Here is an 18,279-nt window from a genome sequence, read left to right on the forward strand (position 1 = left end):
TTTAAAACATAAGGAATTAGTTAGCTGTGTGGGCTGGACAACAGCAGATGAACTTTATTCATGCAGTGATGATCACCAGATTATAAAATGGAACTTGTTAAATGGAGAAACAGCACAAGTTGTCAAACTTCCTGATGATATCTATCCTTTAGATCTTCATTGGTTTCCTAAAAGTTTAGGTGGAAAGAGACAAACCCATGCTGAGAATTTTGTACTTACAAGTTCTGATGGTAAGTTGCCTTGAAAATTTATGTTATTTATTTTGGGGTACTATCAACAGTGACGTGCGGTGAGGTTTATGACTGGTGAGGCACTGACACAGTGCTGGGTTTCAAATATTTTTAGACTTGTGGACTTCAACTCCCAGAATTCCACAGCCAGGCATGCTCAGTTCCAATTTAAAGCGACAGCATTTGTTTTTCTCCTTTGCTCCTTCTTTCTTTTTCTTTTTCTTCTCCTTCCCCTCCTTCCTCCCTCTCTCCCTTCCTCCCCCTCTCTCAACACACACACACACACACACACACACAAGTAGGATTGGACTATCTCTCCTATCCCTTCCCTCTCTCACTCACTCTCAAACAAACCCCCCCACACACAAAAGTTGGATTGGATATCTTTTCCAGTGGCTTGAAAGCAGCTCCTCTACCATCCCCCCATTCCCCTGCTGCCTTTCCCAAACACCTCCACCATTGCAAATGCAGCCTGCTGTCTGGGTGGGAAATGCCTGGAACACAATAAAGCCCACCCACCACCTCCTGCTGGCAGGCTGGGGTGAGAGGAGAGGCAGAGAAGCCGGAGGGGAGCCGATCTGAGCCTTCCAAAAGAAAGAGGCTGGGGGGAAGTGTGTGTACTACAGCATGGCTCTTTGCCTGGCTTCCTGCCTCCTCCTGTGGTCTCCTCAGTGCTCGCTTGTGCTCTCCCTCCCCAAGTGTAGTTTGATTGCAGGCAGAGCCACGTTGCCTTTTCAAACTTGTAATCAGTGAAGCTGGGCTAGATTTTTATATAGTTTTATCCAGCTGTGTGTGTGAGAGAGAGAAATGAATGGGGGCCTGGGGAGGAAGTCACTACACTTGGGGAGGGAGAGCACCAGTGAGGAGACCACAGGAGGAGGCAGGAAGCCAGCAAAGAGCCATGCTGTAGCACACACACTTGCCCCACAACGTGGCTCTGCCTGCAATCAAACTACTCTTGGGGAGGGAGAGCACAAGCGAGCCAGGGTCCTTCCCTCCAGCCTTTGCCCAAAGCCCTGCACATCACCAGGAGGATGAAGTTTGAATTCCTCCCCCTCCCTCCAACCCACACGTACCTTTTCCAGCTTTTTTAACAGTTAAGCAGAGTCATCCACGGTGAGGCAGTAACTAGCTCAGCTTTTTCCTTTTACTTTTTTTTTCATGATGAGAGTGGTGAGGCTGTGCCTCACTTGCCTCACCTGACTGCACGTCACTGACTATCAAATATGGTGTGCCAGCCTAAATCACTAATTTTGATTCATTGTCACATTGATTGTATTGCACATTGCACTAGCAGGATTTATTTTGTCCACTGTTGTTCAAATAACATAAAGTTGATCTTTCAGACAAGCAAAAAGATTTTGAGACTCTGGAAAAGTGCAGAGAAGAGCAACAAAGATGATTAGGGGGCTGGAGGCTAGAATATATGAAAACTGGTTGCAGGAATTAGGTTTGTCTAGTCTAGTAAAAAGAAGGACTAGGGGTGACATGATAGCAGTGTTCCAATATTTGGGAGGCTGCCACAAGAAATGGGGTCAATCTATTCTCCAAATCACTAGAAGGCGAGACAAGAAGCAATGGTTAGAAACTAAGCAAGGAGAACCTACAACTAAGGAGAAATTTCCTGAGAGTGAAAACAATAGATCAGTGGAACAGTTTGCCTTCAGAAGTTGTGGGTATTCCATTACTGGAGGCTTTTAAAAAGAGACTGGACAGTCATTTGGCATAGTATAGGGCCGTGATGGCGAACCTATGACATGTGTTCCACAGGTGGCACCCAGAGCCCTCTCTGCGGGCACGCCAGCCTAAGCCCAGCTCCACCACACATGTGCACATACTTCCTGCCAGCCAACTGATTTTCGGGTCTCAGCCACATATGTGTGGGGCACATGTGGGAGATGTGCACATGCGGGGGGGCAGTGGGAGGGTGTGGCGCCTCCCGCAGCCCGATTTTGGTTCCAGAAGCTGCCGCGAGGCCTACTAGGCCCAAAACAGGGTGCAGGGAGTCATGCATGCATGTGGGGGTGGGGGTGGAGTGTGTGTTATGTGTGCATTGCATTATGGGCACGCAATTTTGGCACACAATGACAAAAAATGTTAGCCATCATTGGTATAGGGTCTCTGGCTTGAGCAGGGATTGTCTAATCTAATAAAAAGAAGGACTTCCAAGGTCCCTTCCAACTTTGTATTCTGTTATTCTGTTACATGCGAATGAATGTGTTGATTTGATGCAATTATGTAGCTGAAATGTTTTTCATTTTTTTGAAAAAAAAATGTATTAGCTTTTCAGTATATTTTCTGTATTTTTAATGATTTAATGATTTTTAATTTAATGATTTTTGGTGTATTATCCATATGTATGTATGAAGGGCAAGAAATAATTTGTCCAAAGACAATTGAACTTAGACATAGTTTTGTTTGTCCTGGGTATGGTCTGTCTAATTTATCATTTTAGTGTTGTGTTGATATGTGGCAGTGGACTGGAAATTGGAACTGGGTGTTGAAGGTAAAAATTATACAGGTAGTTCTCAAGTTACCTGATATTTTTCTTAAGCATTAGCTTTATTCTTGAAAAAGCTGATTTGAGTATAAGTACTACTGAACTGAATAATGCTTAATTCAGATTAATCACTTTAATATTAATTATTTTGTTCTTTGATAGCTTGAAAATTACATTTATATAAAGATTCATTTCTGTTTGGAAAAGTGGAATTAAAATTATCAATATTGTTTTATAAATACTTGCACATACGCTTTTTATTCATTCTGCTTTTCAGTGTAATCTGTACTGGTTCTTTAAAAGTGTTCACCCACCCACCCACCCACTAGTTTTTGTTTCACTGATGACTAATTGTTAAAATTGGAAACGAATATTTGAAGCGTTTGTGGTAGCAAATTAATATAACAGATATAGTTTTGTGCATGCAGTACTTAAAAAGCCTGATAATATCTTATTTGAATGATTTCCAGCACAGCAAAAATCTTCAATATTGAGAATCCTCATGGCTTCATTTATTAATAAAAAATAATAAAAATGAAGTAGATATGAAATTGAAAATTGAAGTTGAAACTGAGTCTTTTCCGGTTGTTTTGTTCCAACTATATTATTTTAAAAATTATTTGCTAAAGTGAGCAAGAAATACCCTGTTTCCCTGAAAATAAGACCCAGCCAGAAAATAAACCCTAACATTTTTCAGGATGCTTGTAATTTAAGCCCTCCCCTCCCCCCACCAATAAGCCCCAGTTAAGATAATCAACCAGACAGATACATTTAGTACTGTATTCCCTGAAAATAAGACCTAACCAGAAAATAAGTCCTAATGTATCTTTTGGAGCAAAAATTAATATGACCGGTCTTATTTTCCGGGAAACCGGGTATTATGCCAAAATCTATCAAGCACAAATTCATGCTAAGTTTTGCTCATTTTAGGAATAGGCATTCAGAATAAATGTGTTTTAACTATGCTCCTAAACATCTTCAAGGAGATCACAATTTGCGTCTCATATGGCAAGGCTGTTCTGTGAGAGTTGCGTACATATACAAAAACATATTTTCTAGACCCCTTAAATATATCATAGGGGGATGCTAATCATCCACATTTTAGATGTACGCCCTAGATGGGTCAGTTTTATGTGAAGGTCTATAAGGCTTCTGTTTACACCATTATAATTTGTGTTCCTGCCTTGCAAAGAACTGTATTGCTAATAATCCTCATTTGGATAAGAAATCTGTCTCTGTTGAAGAACCATAATATTCTTCGGTTTCAAAAGGTACATAAGGGCTCTAAAGTGAAGATCAGATTTAATATGTGATCACCTGACTGAACTTGATTTTATTACAAAGGGTAATATGATCTTATTGCAAGTAGACCTATTTATCAACAGTAGCCCAAACCTAAATACAGTAATGTGGCCACTTGGGATCAATAAAGTTCCAGAGTTATCAGAATCAAACTCTGCATCTCCCTTCCTCTGAAACATCATGGCAAGAAACTCCTACCATATCTTCCCAGGCTTTCAGCACCAAAGCATGTTTCTTCTTTAGAGGTCCTGTAATTACACATACTGTTCCTGAGCTGATTCTTTCAATGAAATACATTAGTTTATCTAATTTGTCCTATTGATTTTAATGCCATATATGTGTGAATAATTTCAGTTGAACTGAAATTAATTACTTATATCAATGAGAAATATTCACAAACTGAAAATAGTAAATTGACTAATAAATTAGAAAAAGAGAAGAATGAAATGCTGTTTTTCAGAAATAATCTTTGTATGTAAATTAGATTTATAGTGCAATATAATTACTATAATATTCCTATAGGTAAGTTTCATTTGATTTCCAAAACTGGAAGAGTTGAAAAAAGTGTAGAAGCCCACTGCGGAGCTGTACTTGCAGGAAGATGGAATTATGAAGGTACCGCACTTGTTACAGGTAACAGCATTCATCTCTAAGTATGTCCTGAAGGAATATGATTACCCCAACATGCAGAAGGAGAATTGCCCTTTTTTTAAAGTGCAGAAATTGAAAGAAAGATTGGAATAACATTTGTGTAATTGCTTAATTTTTTCAATTATATGATTGAAAATAAGTAACATGACTACTATATAAAATATATATTGCATGGAAATTATATAAAGATAGATAGCCAGTTATATAGAAAGCATTCATATTTATTTCATTATTTCGTTTGTAGAATATGTTGCTTTGAACTCTAATAGTACATTACCATTGTGTATTCAGAAAGTAGCTAAACCAGAGGCTACATTGGATATGAAAAACTTTATTTATTGTATAATTCAGTCATAAAGCTAACTGACTGAAGGGCAACATCATGGAATAAGAACTAGTTGTTCATCACTTGTATTGATTTATACAACAGTGAAAATAGTTGCAATATACTTCTTTATGTAAAATACCCTATCAGCAGGGACGTGCGGGCAGGGGAGGCAGGGGAGGCAGAGCCTCACCTCTCTTCATGAAATAATAGTATATAATATTATATACTATATATACATACATAATATTATAATATTATATACATCCGTCCGGCCGCGCCCGGGAGCTGCGGAGGCAGAAATGTTGTTGGCGCTGCCGGATGATGAAGGCACAAAAGCTTTCGTGCCTTCGTCATCCGGCAGCGCCGACAACATTTCTGCCTTCGCCCTCTGCAGCTCCCGGGGGCGCCCGGACGGAGGTAGCCAGAATGGCGCCGAGACAGTCCGGCGGGCGAGCGACCGAGGATCATGCTGCCTCACTCGCTCTTTCGTCCGCCCGGACCGCCTCGGCATCGCTGTGGCTACATCCGTCCAGCCGCGCCCGGGAGCTGCGGAGGGCGGAGGCAGAAATGGCGCTGCTGGATGACAAAGGCACGAAAGCGCAGCCGCCTGAATGGGAAAGCAATGAAAGGGGCAGCGAGGGCGGGCGGTGGCTGCAGGTGGCAAGGCTTGAGCGGGGTGAAAGCGCAGCCCCTTTCGTTCCTTTCCCATTCACCCCGCTCAAGCCTTGCCACCGGGCCCTGCGGAGCCGCTTTTCCTGGGCAGTGATTGGTGAAGCCGCTTGACAACCACACAGCCGGCCCGTCACCTCTCGGGTCTTTAGGAAGCAAACGCAAAGCAACCCACCACCATGGGCCCGTGTTTGTGGGCGCCGGCGGCTGCAAGCCTTGGATGGGCTCTTCTTCTTCTTCCTCCTCTCCCACACCCCTGGGAAGCTCCTGCCCCCATTTTGTGCGTCTCCCTCCCTCACCCGGATTTTTTTCTCGGAGTCGGCGGGTCGGGAAAGGCCCGCCCTGTAGGTGAGTCTCTCGTTTGATGTGGGGCCATTCCCGGGAGCCGGCGGGTCTTTTGCTGGCTGCCAAGGCAGGGCTTCGCTGAGGTGACGACGCTGAAGAAGCCGTGCAGGAGGAGTTAGGGGGATACAGAAGGCCCGAGGGAGCTGGGGATCGGGCTTTGGGTTGGTGGGAGACCTTGAAGGAGTGGGGGAGGGGAAGTGGACTGCGCCGGTGGAGGAAGCAATGCTACGCGGATCAGTGCACTCCGCGGTCCCCTTAATGTTCACTCAGGAAGGTGGGGAATGGGACCACGTGTGCTGGAGGCTGAGGCTGCCTCAGCCTCCTGCACACGTGGTCCCATTCTCCGCCTTCCTGATGACGTCACCAGCCTCACCAGCCATAACCCTCACCGCACGTCACTGCCTATCAGATTAGATATTTCAGTGAATCCCTGAGTAAATAGAAGTTGACATATATTGTACATAGTACAAGTATAAATTCATACTATTTATGTGCAGTATATAGATTAAAAAGTAGAAAATAGTGAATATAATAATTGTATTGACTATAGTAATAAAATAATGTTCATTATCAACTCACAGAAATAAGTCAAATTCAAAATCCAATTGTTAATTGAATTTAGGGCTTTCGTGAACTTCAGATATTTAGTGCAGGCAATACAATAAGAACTACGCAGACATATTTTCCATTTGTATAAAATAGCAAAAGCCTGGGCCAGCCTTTTTTAAATATATGATCACTATTGCTCTTTTGCATGTGATTATAATAGTTTCTGCTGTTAGTATTACAGATTTGAATGTGTATACATTACATGCAGAAGAAATAAAAACTTTAAAAAACAAGAAAATGCAATATATATTTAGGAAATTTTATTTTCCTTTCTTAAACTAGAGGTTATCATTTCTTTATATTTTCTTCTTAAATTACTCATCAGATGGTTAAGAAAATTATCTAAACAGGACTATGGTAAGATGTCAAGCCAACCTTGATTTCTGACAACACTGTGTGTCAGAAATTGATAGTTCTTTTTACCATAAGATTCCTCAGAAAGCAATGAGAAACACTTCAAGACTGTTAGTACTGCTTTTTAGGAGTAAAGTCATAATGCAACTTATAATATTCAAACTTTTAAAGGATTTTAATGCTAAAAACATAGTTAAGCAAAGACTTTGATATTTATTTCTAGTTGGTGAAGATGGACAAATAAAAATTTGGTCCAAGAGTGGAATGCTAAGATCCACATTAGTACAACAAGGTAAGTTGTTATTTCTTTATTGTTTTTGAAATTCCACCTAAGAATAAATTCTGAATTCTGAGTTTTTCAGAAAACACATTCTCCAGAATACACATTCTGAATTCTCCAGAATGCATATGAGATCTTCCCTGATGATGTGCTTCAGCATGAGTCTGAAAGCTTGGAAGAGTAAAATATCTGGTCCCGATGACTAGCTCAGTTTGGATCCTGCAACATTATCCTGGGACACATATATTTGCCTTTATTTACCTATGTTTTCTTTATTAGATGTCTTACTGACATTTTAGATGGTATATAGTGAAAAGGAGTCCCCAGTTTTCAAACTCTGAAAACACCTTGTGTTTTCAGCTTCCATTTTGTTCACAGTACTGCCACATTACTTCCTATTCCAGAATTTCTACTTCTTTTAATTCTCGTTTAAAGCAGCACTTTTTCCAATTATCATTTATCTGATAGCCAACTATATTTTTATTGGTTCTGTTTCTCTTATTCAAAACTCTGATAATTGTTTTATCCTGAGTTTTTCTTAGAGTAGTTTTAAATAAGCCATAAAATACCTAAAGAGGTATTTTATCCTATTTATACCTAAAGAGGTATTTTATCCTATTTATTCTTTTAGGTTTTTTTTTTTAACTGCTTCCTAATTTTATCAGCTTGAGTGATAAGGTTATTTTCCAGCAAAGAGCAAATACAAAAGGAGTCATTTATATTAAAGGGACTGTTTTTCTATATTTTCCTTCTAGTAATCAAACATAAATATGGACTTTCCCTATGTATGGAGTCAGCCATGAATGGGAATTCATTTTTGAAAGTAACTTTTCAAAAACTGGAACCAAAATATCTAATGCAGCTTATCAGAGGGGTTAGGTGATTCAATTTCAGATGAAGTCAACTGAGAAGAAAGAATAGCTAATGTCAGAGAATGAACTAGTCACCTTAGAATTGGATCAGTCTAATAAGTTTTATTGTTGAATTAGAAATGTAACAGCATCCCTATGGAAACAAAAGTATAATCCAATTATAATTCAATTGAGTGTCTCAATCACTAAATGTGGTATGCAAATCTTTAGTCCAAGTTACAGTGGTGTTACCATGAAAATAGGAGAAATAGGAGTATTTCTAAAAATTTTAAGAATTGTGGTGGTACAGTGGTTAGAATGCAGAACTACAGGCTACTTCTGCTGACTGCCGGCTGCCTGCAATTTGGCAGATCGAATCTCACCAGGCTCAAGGTTGATCCATCCTTCTGAGGTGAGTAAAATGAGAGCCCAGATTGTTGCAGGCAATATGCTGACTCTGTAAATTGCTTAGAGAGGGATGTAAAAGCACTGTGAAGCAATATATAAATCTAAGTGCTATTGCTACCCTATTTCTCCAAAAATAAGACGTCCCTGGATAATAAGCCCAATCAAGCTTTTGAGCGCATGATCTAAAATAAGCTCTCCCCCTAAAATAAGCCCCCCCCCCAAAAAAATATTGCAATGTAGCAGCAGCCATGAGGTGACCACGCTCACCGCCTCTGCATCTCAAAAATAATAAGACCTCCCCGAAAATGAAATAAGGCCAAGCACTTATTTCAGGGGTCAAAAGAAAATAAGACCCTGTCTTATTTTGGGGGAAACACGGTATTGCTATATCAAATAAAGTTAGCAATGGATAAACATCATTACTAAAATTGATAAGAATGCCACGATAGTAAAATCCTCACGCCTTCCTTTGTTAATTTATTCCAATATTTAATTTTATTCAATTTTAAATTCATTAATGTTGTTTGACTTTAAATCTTTTTCGCTATATGTTGCTTTGACGATTGCTGAGATTCTCTACTGCTGTTTCTTCAACCAGATAAATAAATTCTGAGTTCAACTGAGAATAATGTATTGGGGCTATCTAATGTATATTATTTTTGATTTATTGATTGAGAATGTTAGTTTAGTATTCTATAATGCAGTTATACAGTTCTATAACAATGTTTGGATAGCTGAAATCACACAAATCATACAGTTGGAATGTAGATAAGACACAGCCTCAGTCCTGTACCCAGAGCTGAATCCTGACTGAAAAATATCAGATAATTTGATTTATGGCCACTCCAGCATTCACAGAAATTTCATCCCCATTTAAGTTCTCCTGCCCTGGTTCTTTGAACCACTTTGAACAACTTGGAAATAGCTTGGCTGTGTTTCTTTTGCTTTTTCTGCTGACAAACCCATTTCAGACCTTAATTTATTACCTTTGAGTTTCAGTAAGCTATTTGGGGTCAGGAGCTTGACTAATAAGTGACAAAAATGAACCGAATAAAATAGAAAATAAATGCTAAAATATAATATTAAAGATTCATCCCCCAAAAGTCAATCCAGATAAAAATTCCTGCAATCTTGCCAGTTGTAGCTCATTTGGAGATTCTCTGTGGGAAGGGAATTCTTTTGTTGCGGATTAAGAAGAATGCTTCCCTGTATATGCTTGTTGTTTCAGTTTGCTCTTTACGTATCTCCATGCTGAAAGAAGAAAGTAAGATAGAAAGCAATGCTGATGATGATCTTGACTTTTTCTCCTCCCTGCTAACTTTCTTTATCTTAATATCCTTTATTTCCACCTCTCTACCTCCATTTCTCTCTAAGAAACCCTTTATTTCATTTTTCTTTTGACAATAACATACTTAATACTGAATATCTTTCAAGGGCTTGTTCCTTTAAAAATATTTTGATTGTGTTCTATATTGTCTGTCATCTTTGCTGATTTGGGTTATAAAGCCCCAGACAGACATGGTGTGCAATCTGGGGCGCCTCCTTGATTCATGACTCCTGCTGTAAGAGCAGGTTCAAGCTCAACCCCTCCAAGACGGAGTGGCTGTGGGTTCCGGCCCCCCAGTTCAACCAGTTAATTCCATCTCTGGCCATTGGGGGCGTTCAACTCGCCCCCGTGGAGCGGGCGCGCAATTTGGGCGTCCTCCTGGATGCCAGGCTGTCCATGGATGACCATGTGACAGCTGTGGCCAGGGGGGCGTTCCACCAGGTTCGCCTGGTGCGCCAATTGCGCCCCCTATTGGACCGGGACGCCTTACGCACAGTCACTCATGCGCTGGTGACGTCTCGCCTGGACTACTGTAACGCTCTCTACATGGGGCTTCCCTTGAAATGCACTCGGAGACTACAGCTGGTCCAGAATGCGGCCGCGCGGGTGATTATGGGGAGTACTCAGTACTCCCATGTGACACCTCTCCTGCGCGAGCTGCACTGGCTTCCTGTGGTCTATCGGGTGCGTTTCAAGGTGCTGATTACGATCTTTAAAGCGCTCCATGGCTCAGGACCTAGCTACTTGCGGGATCGTATTCTGCCCCATACATCCCTACGACCCATCCGCTCACACAGAGAGGGACTTCTCCAGGTGCCGTCCACCAGACAATGCCGAGGGGCGGTGCCTAGGAGCAGAGCCTTCTCTGTGGCGGGCCCAGCCCTGTGGAATGACCTCCCTCCGGATATTAGGACCACCACTGACCTCCGCTCCTTCCGTGTAAAGCTCAAGACCCACCTATTCCAAATAGCTGGCCTGGCTCAACCATAACTTCATATCGCTCCTGACGGGTTTTTTAATTCGGTAATTTTATTTAATGGGATTTTAAATTGTGTTTTTTAATTGTTCTCACTCATTAGTCTACCTCCTCCATGCACATGTATATGTCTTTGTTTTATGTATGTTTGTCTTTAGCTGTATTTTATTTGTTTTGATTGTACGCCGCCCCGAGTCCTTCGGGAGAGGGTTGCGGCTAACAAATAAAATAATAATTATTATTATTATTATTATTATTATTATTATTATTATTATTATTATTATTATTATTATTATTATTATGACTAGGAGGACTTTTGCACAGCTTTGTAGAATACTTACTGATAGATGATCTCCCTAGCAGTTTTACATAAATGTTATATAAGAATGGAGAGAGCATAACTTTGCATAAAAGTTTACCTTTGTTGCTAATTCTATCCTGTTTAAACACATGTTATAAAACTGAAATAGATTAGAACAGTATTAAACTATTTTGGAATGTAAATAATAATAGCATTTTTCAGCAATGTGTGTCACTGTAGTTTTCTCCCCTTATCTCAATAGGAACACCAATATATTCAGTTGCATGGGGTCCAGATTCTGAAAAAATTCTTTACACATCAGGAAAACAACTGATTATCAAACCACTTCAGCCAAATGCTAAAGTTTTACAGGTATAATTAATACAGAGTATTTAATAATTATAATGATTGCAAAATATTGAGTGGACAAAACAGTACTCTTCACCTTACCTTTCTTGTGTGAAATACGGTGATGTATGGCATTCAGAGAATATGTTATGTTGATAGAATTGTCACCATTTATTTCAGAATTGGTACTCAGAAGTACCTGTTATACAAAAGCTTAGATTCTAATCCTAAACTAGACAAATTGAATTAAGTTAGTTATTACTTTACTACTTAATGCATGCCATCATGCTAACTTTAAAAAGTAAAATTACAGCTAAGATGAGTGGACTTCAAGTCGCAGAATTCCCCCAGCCAGCACAAATCTTAAAGTTGCTGAGCTTGAAAAACAGTGCCGTAATCACTGCACCAGAACAAGGGGCCAGCATTAAATTAATCTGGAATTAGATTACAAATTATCATCTAATATGAAAGTTTAATTCTGGAAAATGTGCGGGGGAAGAGGATTAACACCTGTTCAGGGAAGAACTGTAAAATATAGTGCAAAGTACAGTATTAAACAAAGTGAAACAATTATGGAAATTGTATTTAAAGTAATTCAATGTCTTAGTAAAATTAGCATGTAAAAGTAGAGCTACTTCGAAATATGCTAATTGAAATGGTTGCTAAATAATGGCATCAAGGGTCCATTCTATTTTGTGAGTTTATTGTTTCAATTATATGTAACAGAGCTGTACTAAGATGTATTTTAAGTTTCAATTAATCAAATCCATAAACATGTTTTATACAATCTAAGTTAAAGCAATCTTTTTGCAAACTGAAGTTCAATCTCTTTTTGTGTATACCAGTGGTGGGTTCCGGGCGGTACGGCCCGGTACAGGTGCACTGGTGGTAGCTGGGAGCAGCAGCTATGGTACTGGAACGATGGGCCATTTGGCCCGCCTGCGTTCCTTACTGCTTTTTGAGGCAAACGGGCCAATTGCGCACGCGCGCAGAGTGCGGCGCCTGCACGACCTCTGCCAAGCAGCTGAGTGTCGCTGGGCAGTGGCGTGCACATGTGTGCCCAGCTCACATGCCCACCGAGGATGCTCGGCCCCATCTCAGCATACCGGTTGCAACGGGATCCGGAACCCACTACTGGTGTGTATACATCAAATATTTTGACTAAAGTGTTATTTATTTAAAACTAACTTCCTTAATATTATACCTTGTTAATATTTAGAGCTCTTGGGACTTTACTTTACTTTATTGTCATTATGTATATATACAGTTTACACATTCAAAGAAATTCATATAACACCCAGAGACCAGGCCCAACACACTTTATTTTATTTATTTCTTTTATTAAATTTGTTAGCCGCTCCCTCTCCACAAAGGGACTCGGGGCGGCGTACAATAAATAAAAACACATATTATAGAATTACACATTGTACGGAGGAGGTATAAAACACAATACAATATTATAATAACATAAAAATATTAAAATAAGTTAAATTAAAACCCCAATAGAAATTACAAGTTTAAAAATTGCCAGGAGGAATAAAATGGAGCTATGGTTGAGCCAGGCCTGCTAGTTGAAAAAGGTGGGTCTTGAGTTTTGAACGGAAGGAGCGGAGGTCGGTGGTAATCCTAATATCCGGGGGGAGGTCATTCCAGAGGGCTGGGCCCATCACAGAGAAGGCCCTACTCCTGGGCGCCGACCTCTGGCACTGCTTAGTGGACGGCACCCGGAGAAGTCCCTCTCTGTGAGAGCGGATTGGTCGTAGGGATGTATGGGGCAGGATGCGATCCCGCATGTAGCTAGGTCCTGTGCCATGGAACGCTTTGAAGATGGTAATCAATACCTTGAAACGCACCCGATAGACCACAGGAAGCCAGTGCAGCTCGCGCAGGAGAGGTGTTATATGGGAGTATGTCGTACTCCCCATAATCACCCGCGCGGCCGCGTTCTGGACCAGCTGCAGTCATCGAGTGCATCTCAAGGGAAGCCCCATGTAGAGAGCATTACAGTAGTCTAGGCGGGACGTCACCAGCGCGTGAGTGACTGTGCGAAGGGCATCCCGGTCCAATAGGGGGCGCAATTGGCGCACCAGGCGAACCTGGTGGAACGCCCCCCTCGCCACGGCTGCCACATGGTCATCCATGGACAGCCGGGCATCCAGGAGGATGCCCAAATTGCGCGCCCGTTCCATGGGGGCCAGTTGTTCGCCCCCAATGGCCAGTGTTGGAATTAGCTGGTTGAACCGGGGGGCCCGAAGCCACAGCCACTCCGTCTTGGAGGGGTTGAGTTTGAGTCGGTTGTCACCCATCCAGACCCGTACGGCTTCCAAACACCGGGACATCATTTCAACGGCCTCATTGGGGTTGTTCGGGGTGGAGATGTACAGCTGTGTATCATCAGCGTACAGATGATATCCCACCCCAAAACCACGGATGATCTCACCCAGCGGTTTCATATATGTGTTGAACAGGAGAGGCGAGAGGACCGACCCCTGCGGCACCCCACAAGTGAGAGGCCTCAGGGACGACCTCTGCTCCCCTGCCAACACACGCTGCGTCCGGTCGGAGAGGTAGGAGCAGAACCACCGTAGAACGGTGCCCCTTACCCCCAGCCCCTCCAGCCGGTGCAGGAGGATACCATGGTCGATGGTATCAAAAGCCGCTGAGAGATCTAATAGGACCAGGATAGAGGAACAGCCCCTATCCCTGGCCCTCTAGAGATCATCTACCAACGCGACCAAGGCCGTCTCTGTGCTGTGCCTGGGTCGGAAGCAGGACTGGCGCGGGTCTAGATAATCATTCTCCTCCAGGTGACGTGGGAACTGTTGGGCCACCACACTCTCTACAACCTTCGCTAAAAAGGGAAGGTTGGAGACAGGACGGTAATTGGCTAGCTCCGTTGGGTCCAGGGAAGGCTTCTTGAGTAAGGGTCTCACAACCGCCTCTTTCAAGGCGGCCGGTAAGAACCCCTCGCCCAATGAAGCGTTCACTAGCACCAAGAGCCAATCTTGTGTAACCTCCCAGGATGCCAGTACAAGCCAGGAGGGACACGGGTCCAATGAACATGTGGTGGCTCGTAGTTGCCCGCGTAACCTGTCCAAATCCTCGATGGCAACCGAGTCAAACTCCTCCCAGAATGGTCTCTCAAGACTCGCCTGGGGCATCCCTCCTAGCCCACTGAGTGGGACCCATTCCCTCCGGATTTGAGCGATTTTATCCTGCAGATATTTCCCAAATTCCTCTGCCCTGCCCTGTAAAGGGGCTTCCCGCGGTCTCTGCGAAAGAAGAGAGCGGGTCACCCGAAACAGGGCGGCAGGGCGGTTATCTGCGGACGCAATAAGGGCGGCACAATGTCGACGTTTGGCCGCTCTTATTGCCACAAGGTATGTCCTTAAGTAGGTTCGTACCTGTGTTCGGTCAAGTTCGGAACGGGAGGATCTCCATCGGCTCTCTAGGCGTCTCTTGTGGCGTTTCATCACCCTTAGCTCCTCGGTGAACTAAGGGGCCAGGATGGTTCGTTGTCGCAGGAGAGGCCGCAAAGGCGCCACCCGGTCTAAGGCCCCGGCAGCCGCATTATTCCAGGTGGCTACTAGGTCCTCTATCAGGGGGCAGGTCAGGTCTACAGGAGGTGGCCCAAGCTCCGTCTGGAACCTTTCCGGTTCCATCAGGCGCCTGGGGCGGAACCATCTAGGACATTCCGGTTCCGCCTCCCCGCGGCGGGGGGTAGCACCAGGGAAGTCAAGTCGGAGAAGTGAGTGGTCTGACCATGACAGGGGAGTAATAGCTATGTCCCCTATTCCCAGATCACTCGTCCACTGGTCAGAGACAAAAACAAGATCCAGCGTGTGACCTCCCTCGTGTGTGGGACCCTGAATTAACTGAGTCAGGTCCATGGCTGTCATGGAAGCCATGAACTCCTGAACCACCTCAGATGCTTCTCCCACCGATGGCAAGTTGAAGTCCCCCATGACCAAAAGTTTGGGGGTTTCAACTGCCATCGTTGCGATCAGCTCGAGGAGCTCAGGCAGGGCTGCTGATGTATAGCGAGGAGCCAGGTATACAATCAGCAGGCCCAACTGTCTCCCTGGGCCCCATCTCACAACAAGGGATTCACACCCGGATGTCTGTGGCACAGTGAACTCTCTCGGCTCCAGGTCTTCCCAGATAATTACCACTACCCCACCACCCCTACCCTGGGCCCGTGGCTGGTGGAATGCACGATAACCTGGTGGGCACATGTCCACGAGGGGTACACCTCCCTCGTGGCCCAACCAGGTCTCTGTTATTCCTGCAAGGTCCGGCTCCCCCTCCAAAATCAGGTTATTAATGAGGGGGGCCTTGTTAACAGCGGACCTCGCATTGCATAACATCAGCCTAAGGCCCTGGCTCTGTAGATCCTGGCCACCTAGCGTGCGGGGGTTGGTACAAGCGACCGGGTGTAACCAACAACCACGGTCTCCCAACCGACTGCAGGTTCTTAGTCTGTCCTCGCACCCACCCCTCCCCCCGACCGTTGGTATAACAGAGCCCTGTACTGGAATGCTATTATCACTCTCCTCCCCCACTCCGCTCCCTCCGCTCCCTCCCACACCTGTTTGCCTGGCTCTACTTTCCCTCCTGGCCTGAATCCCCTTCCCCCCTACCCTGGAACCCCTTAAAACTGTTAAAAAATGATTAATTAAAAACCCCCTTAATTTCCGCTTCCTCCACCTCTCTGGGTTAACAAACCCGTCATCAAGGTGGGACCTTGAAAGGTCTGAGGGCCATACCTGCGAGAGGGGGGACTCTCGCAGTAGTAATAGGTCTGACCTGGAATATATAGAGTTCATAGGTAGTCATAGGGGCGAGCTCATTTTCGGGTGCTGTTGTTAAAATCATACGTTTGTTCGTGAGCCAGGGTTCCCCCACAAAGGGGGTATGTAGATGGTGGTTATCCTTACCCTGGATGGAAAGGGTAGGTTGGTGAGCTAGCAGGCTAGCCAGAATGGTCTACAAGTGGAGCCTCAAGGGGGAACTGGGGAGCAGTTTGTAACACGGTGGCACTAAGGAGCAGTTTGTAGCAGGGCGTTAAGGTAAGCCTTGGTCAGATAGTAAATTGAATAGAGGAAGGAAAGTTGTCAGCAAGGGTGAGAGGGTAAAAAGTCAGACCTTCAACAAATGGCCACCAGTCTTCCAAGCGTCTCTATCCAGTCTAAGACATGAGTGACATAACAATCCCCAAACACACCCCCACCCATCAAAAAATTCCCTGCCCCTAATCCACCCAAACATCCACACAACAAACCAAGTAGTGCTGTTCAATAGCTCACTGGTGGTGGCCCTTTAGTTAATTGTTGAGTGTAATTATAGCTCTGGGATAAAAGCTATTCAGAAGATGTGTGGTCCTAGTTTTAATTGTTCTGTGTCTTCAGCCAGAAGGCAACAGTCTAAAAAGATTGTAAGCAGGATGGGAAGTGTCTCTGAGAATGTTATGCAACTTCCTCAAACAGCGAGATGCGAAGATGTTATCCAGGGCTGGTAACTGGAGCCCGGTGATATTCTAGGCAGCTTTAATGATTCTCTGTAGAGCTTTTTTGTCCGCTGCAGAGCTGCTCCCATACTATGCAAGAATGCTGTATGTCAGGACACTCTCAATAGTGCTATGATAGTAGGACAGAAGTAGGTACTGAGATAGATTTATCTTCCTTAGCATTCTCAGGAAGTACAGCCTCTTCTGTGCCTTCTTCACCTGTTAGCATTCATGGTCCATGAGAGGTCCTCCAAGATATAAATGCCCAGTAATTTCAAACTATCAATCTTCTCCACCTCCCCGTCATTTATGTACAGTGGTAAACATACATCTCTCTTCCTACTGAAGTCAATTATAAGTTCTTTAGTTTTTTGGGTGTTAAGTGTAAGATTATTTTCTTTACACCACAATGTCAGCCCTTGTACTTCCTTCCTATAAGCAGACTCATTGTTCTTATTAATGACCGCCACCACTGTCGTGTCATCTGCAAATTTAATAATTGTGTTGGTGTTATACAATGAGGGTACAGTCATGTGTGTACAAAGAATAAAGGAAGGGGCTTAGCACACATCCCTGGGGAGTTCCTGTGCTTAATATCAGGGTAGAAGAATGGTGAGATCCCATCCTTACTGACTGTGGCCTAACTGTCAGAAAATCCTTTCTGCACAAACAGATCCTCTGATTTATACCCAAATTGGACATTTTAAGAAACAACCTATTGGGTAGAATGGTGTTAAAGGCAGAGCTACAATCCACAAATAGCAACCTTACATATGTTCCCTGTTGTTCCAAATGATTTAATACAGTATGGACAACAATAGACATAGCATCATCAGTTGATCTATTACTTCTATATGCAAATTGGTATGGGTCCAAAGTAGATGGAAAACTAGCCTTAATATAGTTCAACACCAGTCTCTCAAAACATGTCATGATAACAGATGTTCAATCTATTGGTCTATAATCATTAAGAGATACCACTACTGTCTGTTTAGGGATTGGCACTATAATGGATGTCTTCAGGCAGGTAGGGATAGAGCACTGCAACAGGGATAGATTGAAAATATCCGTGAACACTCCAGCTAGCTCTGCAGCACAGTCCCTAACAACTCGTCCCATGATTCCATCAGGCCCAGCTGCCTTCCGGATGTTAACATTCTGGAAAGCGCATCTCACAACAGAGATCTGCAGTGGAAGTGGTTGTCTATCGATAGTAGGTGTTAGTATCAGTGGTAGATGCTGGAATGATGGTCGTTCCTGTTTCCACCTCAAAATGGCTGAAGAATTGATTTAT

At 43.4% G+C, this 18,279-nt stretch overlaps 1 protein-coding gene across 2 annotated transcripts in view; it reads left to right on the forward strand.

Annotated features, from left to right (window-relative positions):
- IFT80 (intraflagellar transport 80) overlaps positions 1–18,279 on the forward strand; it is a 66,663-nt gene that overhangs the window by 12,558 nt on the left and 35,826 nt on the right. For both annotated transcript variants that reach the window (XM_081954424.1, XM_081954423.1), the window contains exons 3-6: positions 4–230; positions 4,555–4,665; positions 7,212–7,280; positions 11,394–11,503. In XM_081954424.1, the coding sequence (XP_081810550.1) occupies positions 4–230; positions 4,555–4,665; positions 7,212–7,280; positions 11,394–11,503 (517 nt within the window). The remainder of the gene's footprint in view (positions 1–3; positions 231–4,554; positions 4,666–7,211; positions 7,281–11,393; positions 11,504–18,279) is intronic.

This window comes from Natrix helvetica, assembly GCF_964273705.1.
Source record: "Natrix helvetica genome assembly, chromosome: 5".
NCBI lineage: Eukaryota > Metazoa > Chordata > Lepidosauria > Squamata > Natricidae > Natrix > Natrix helvetica.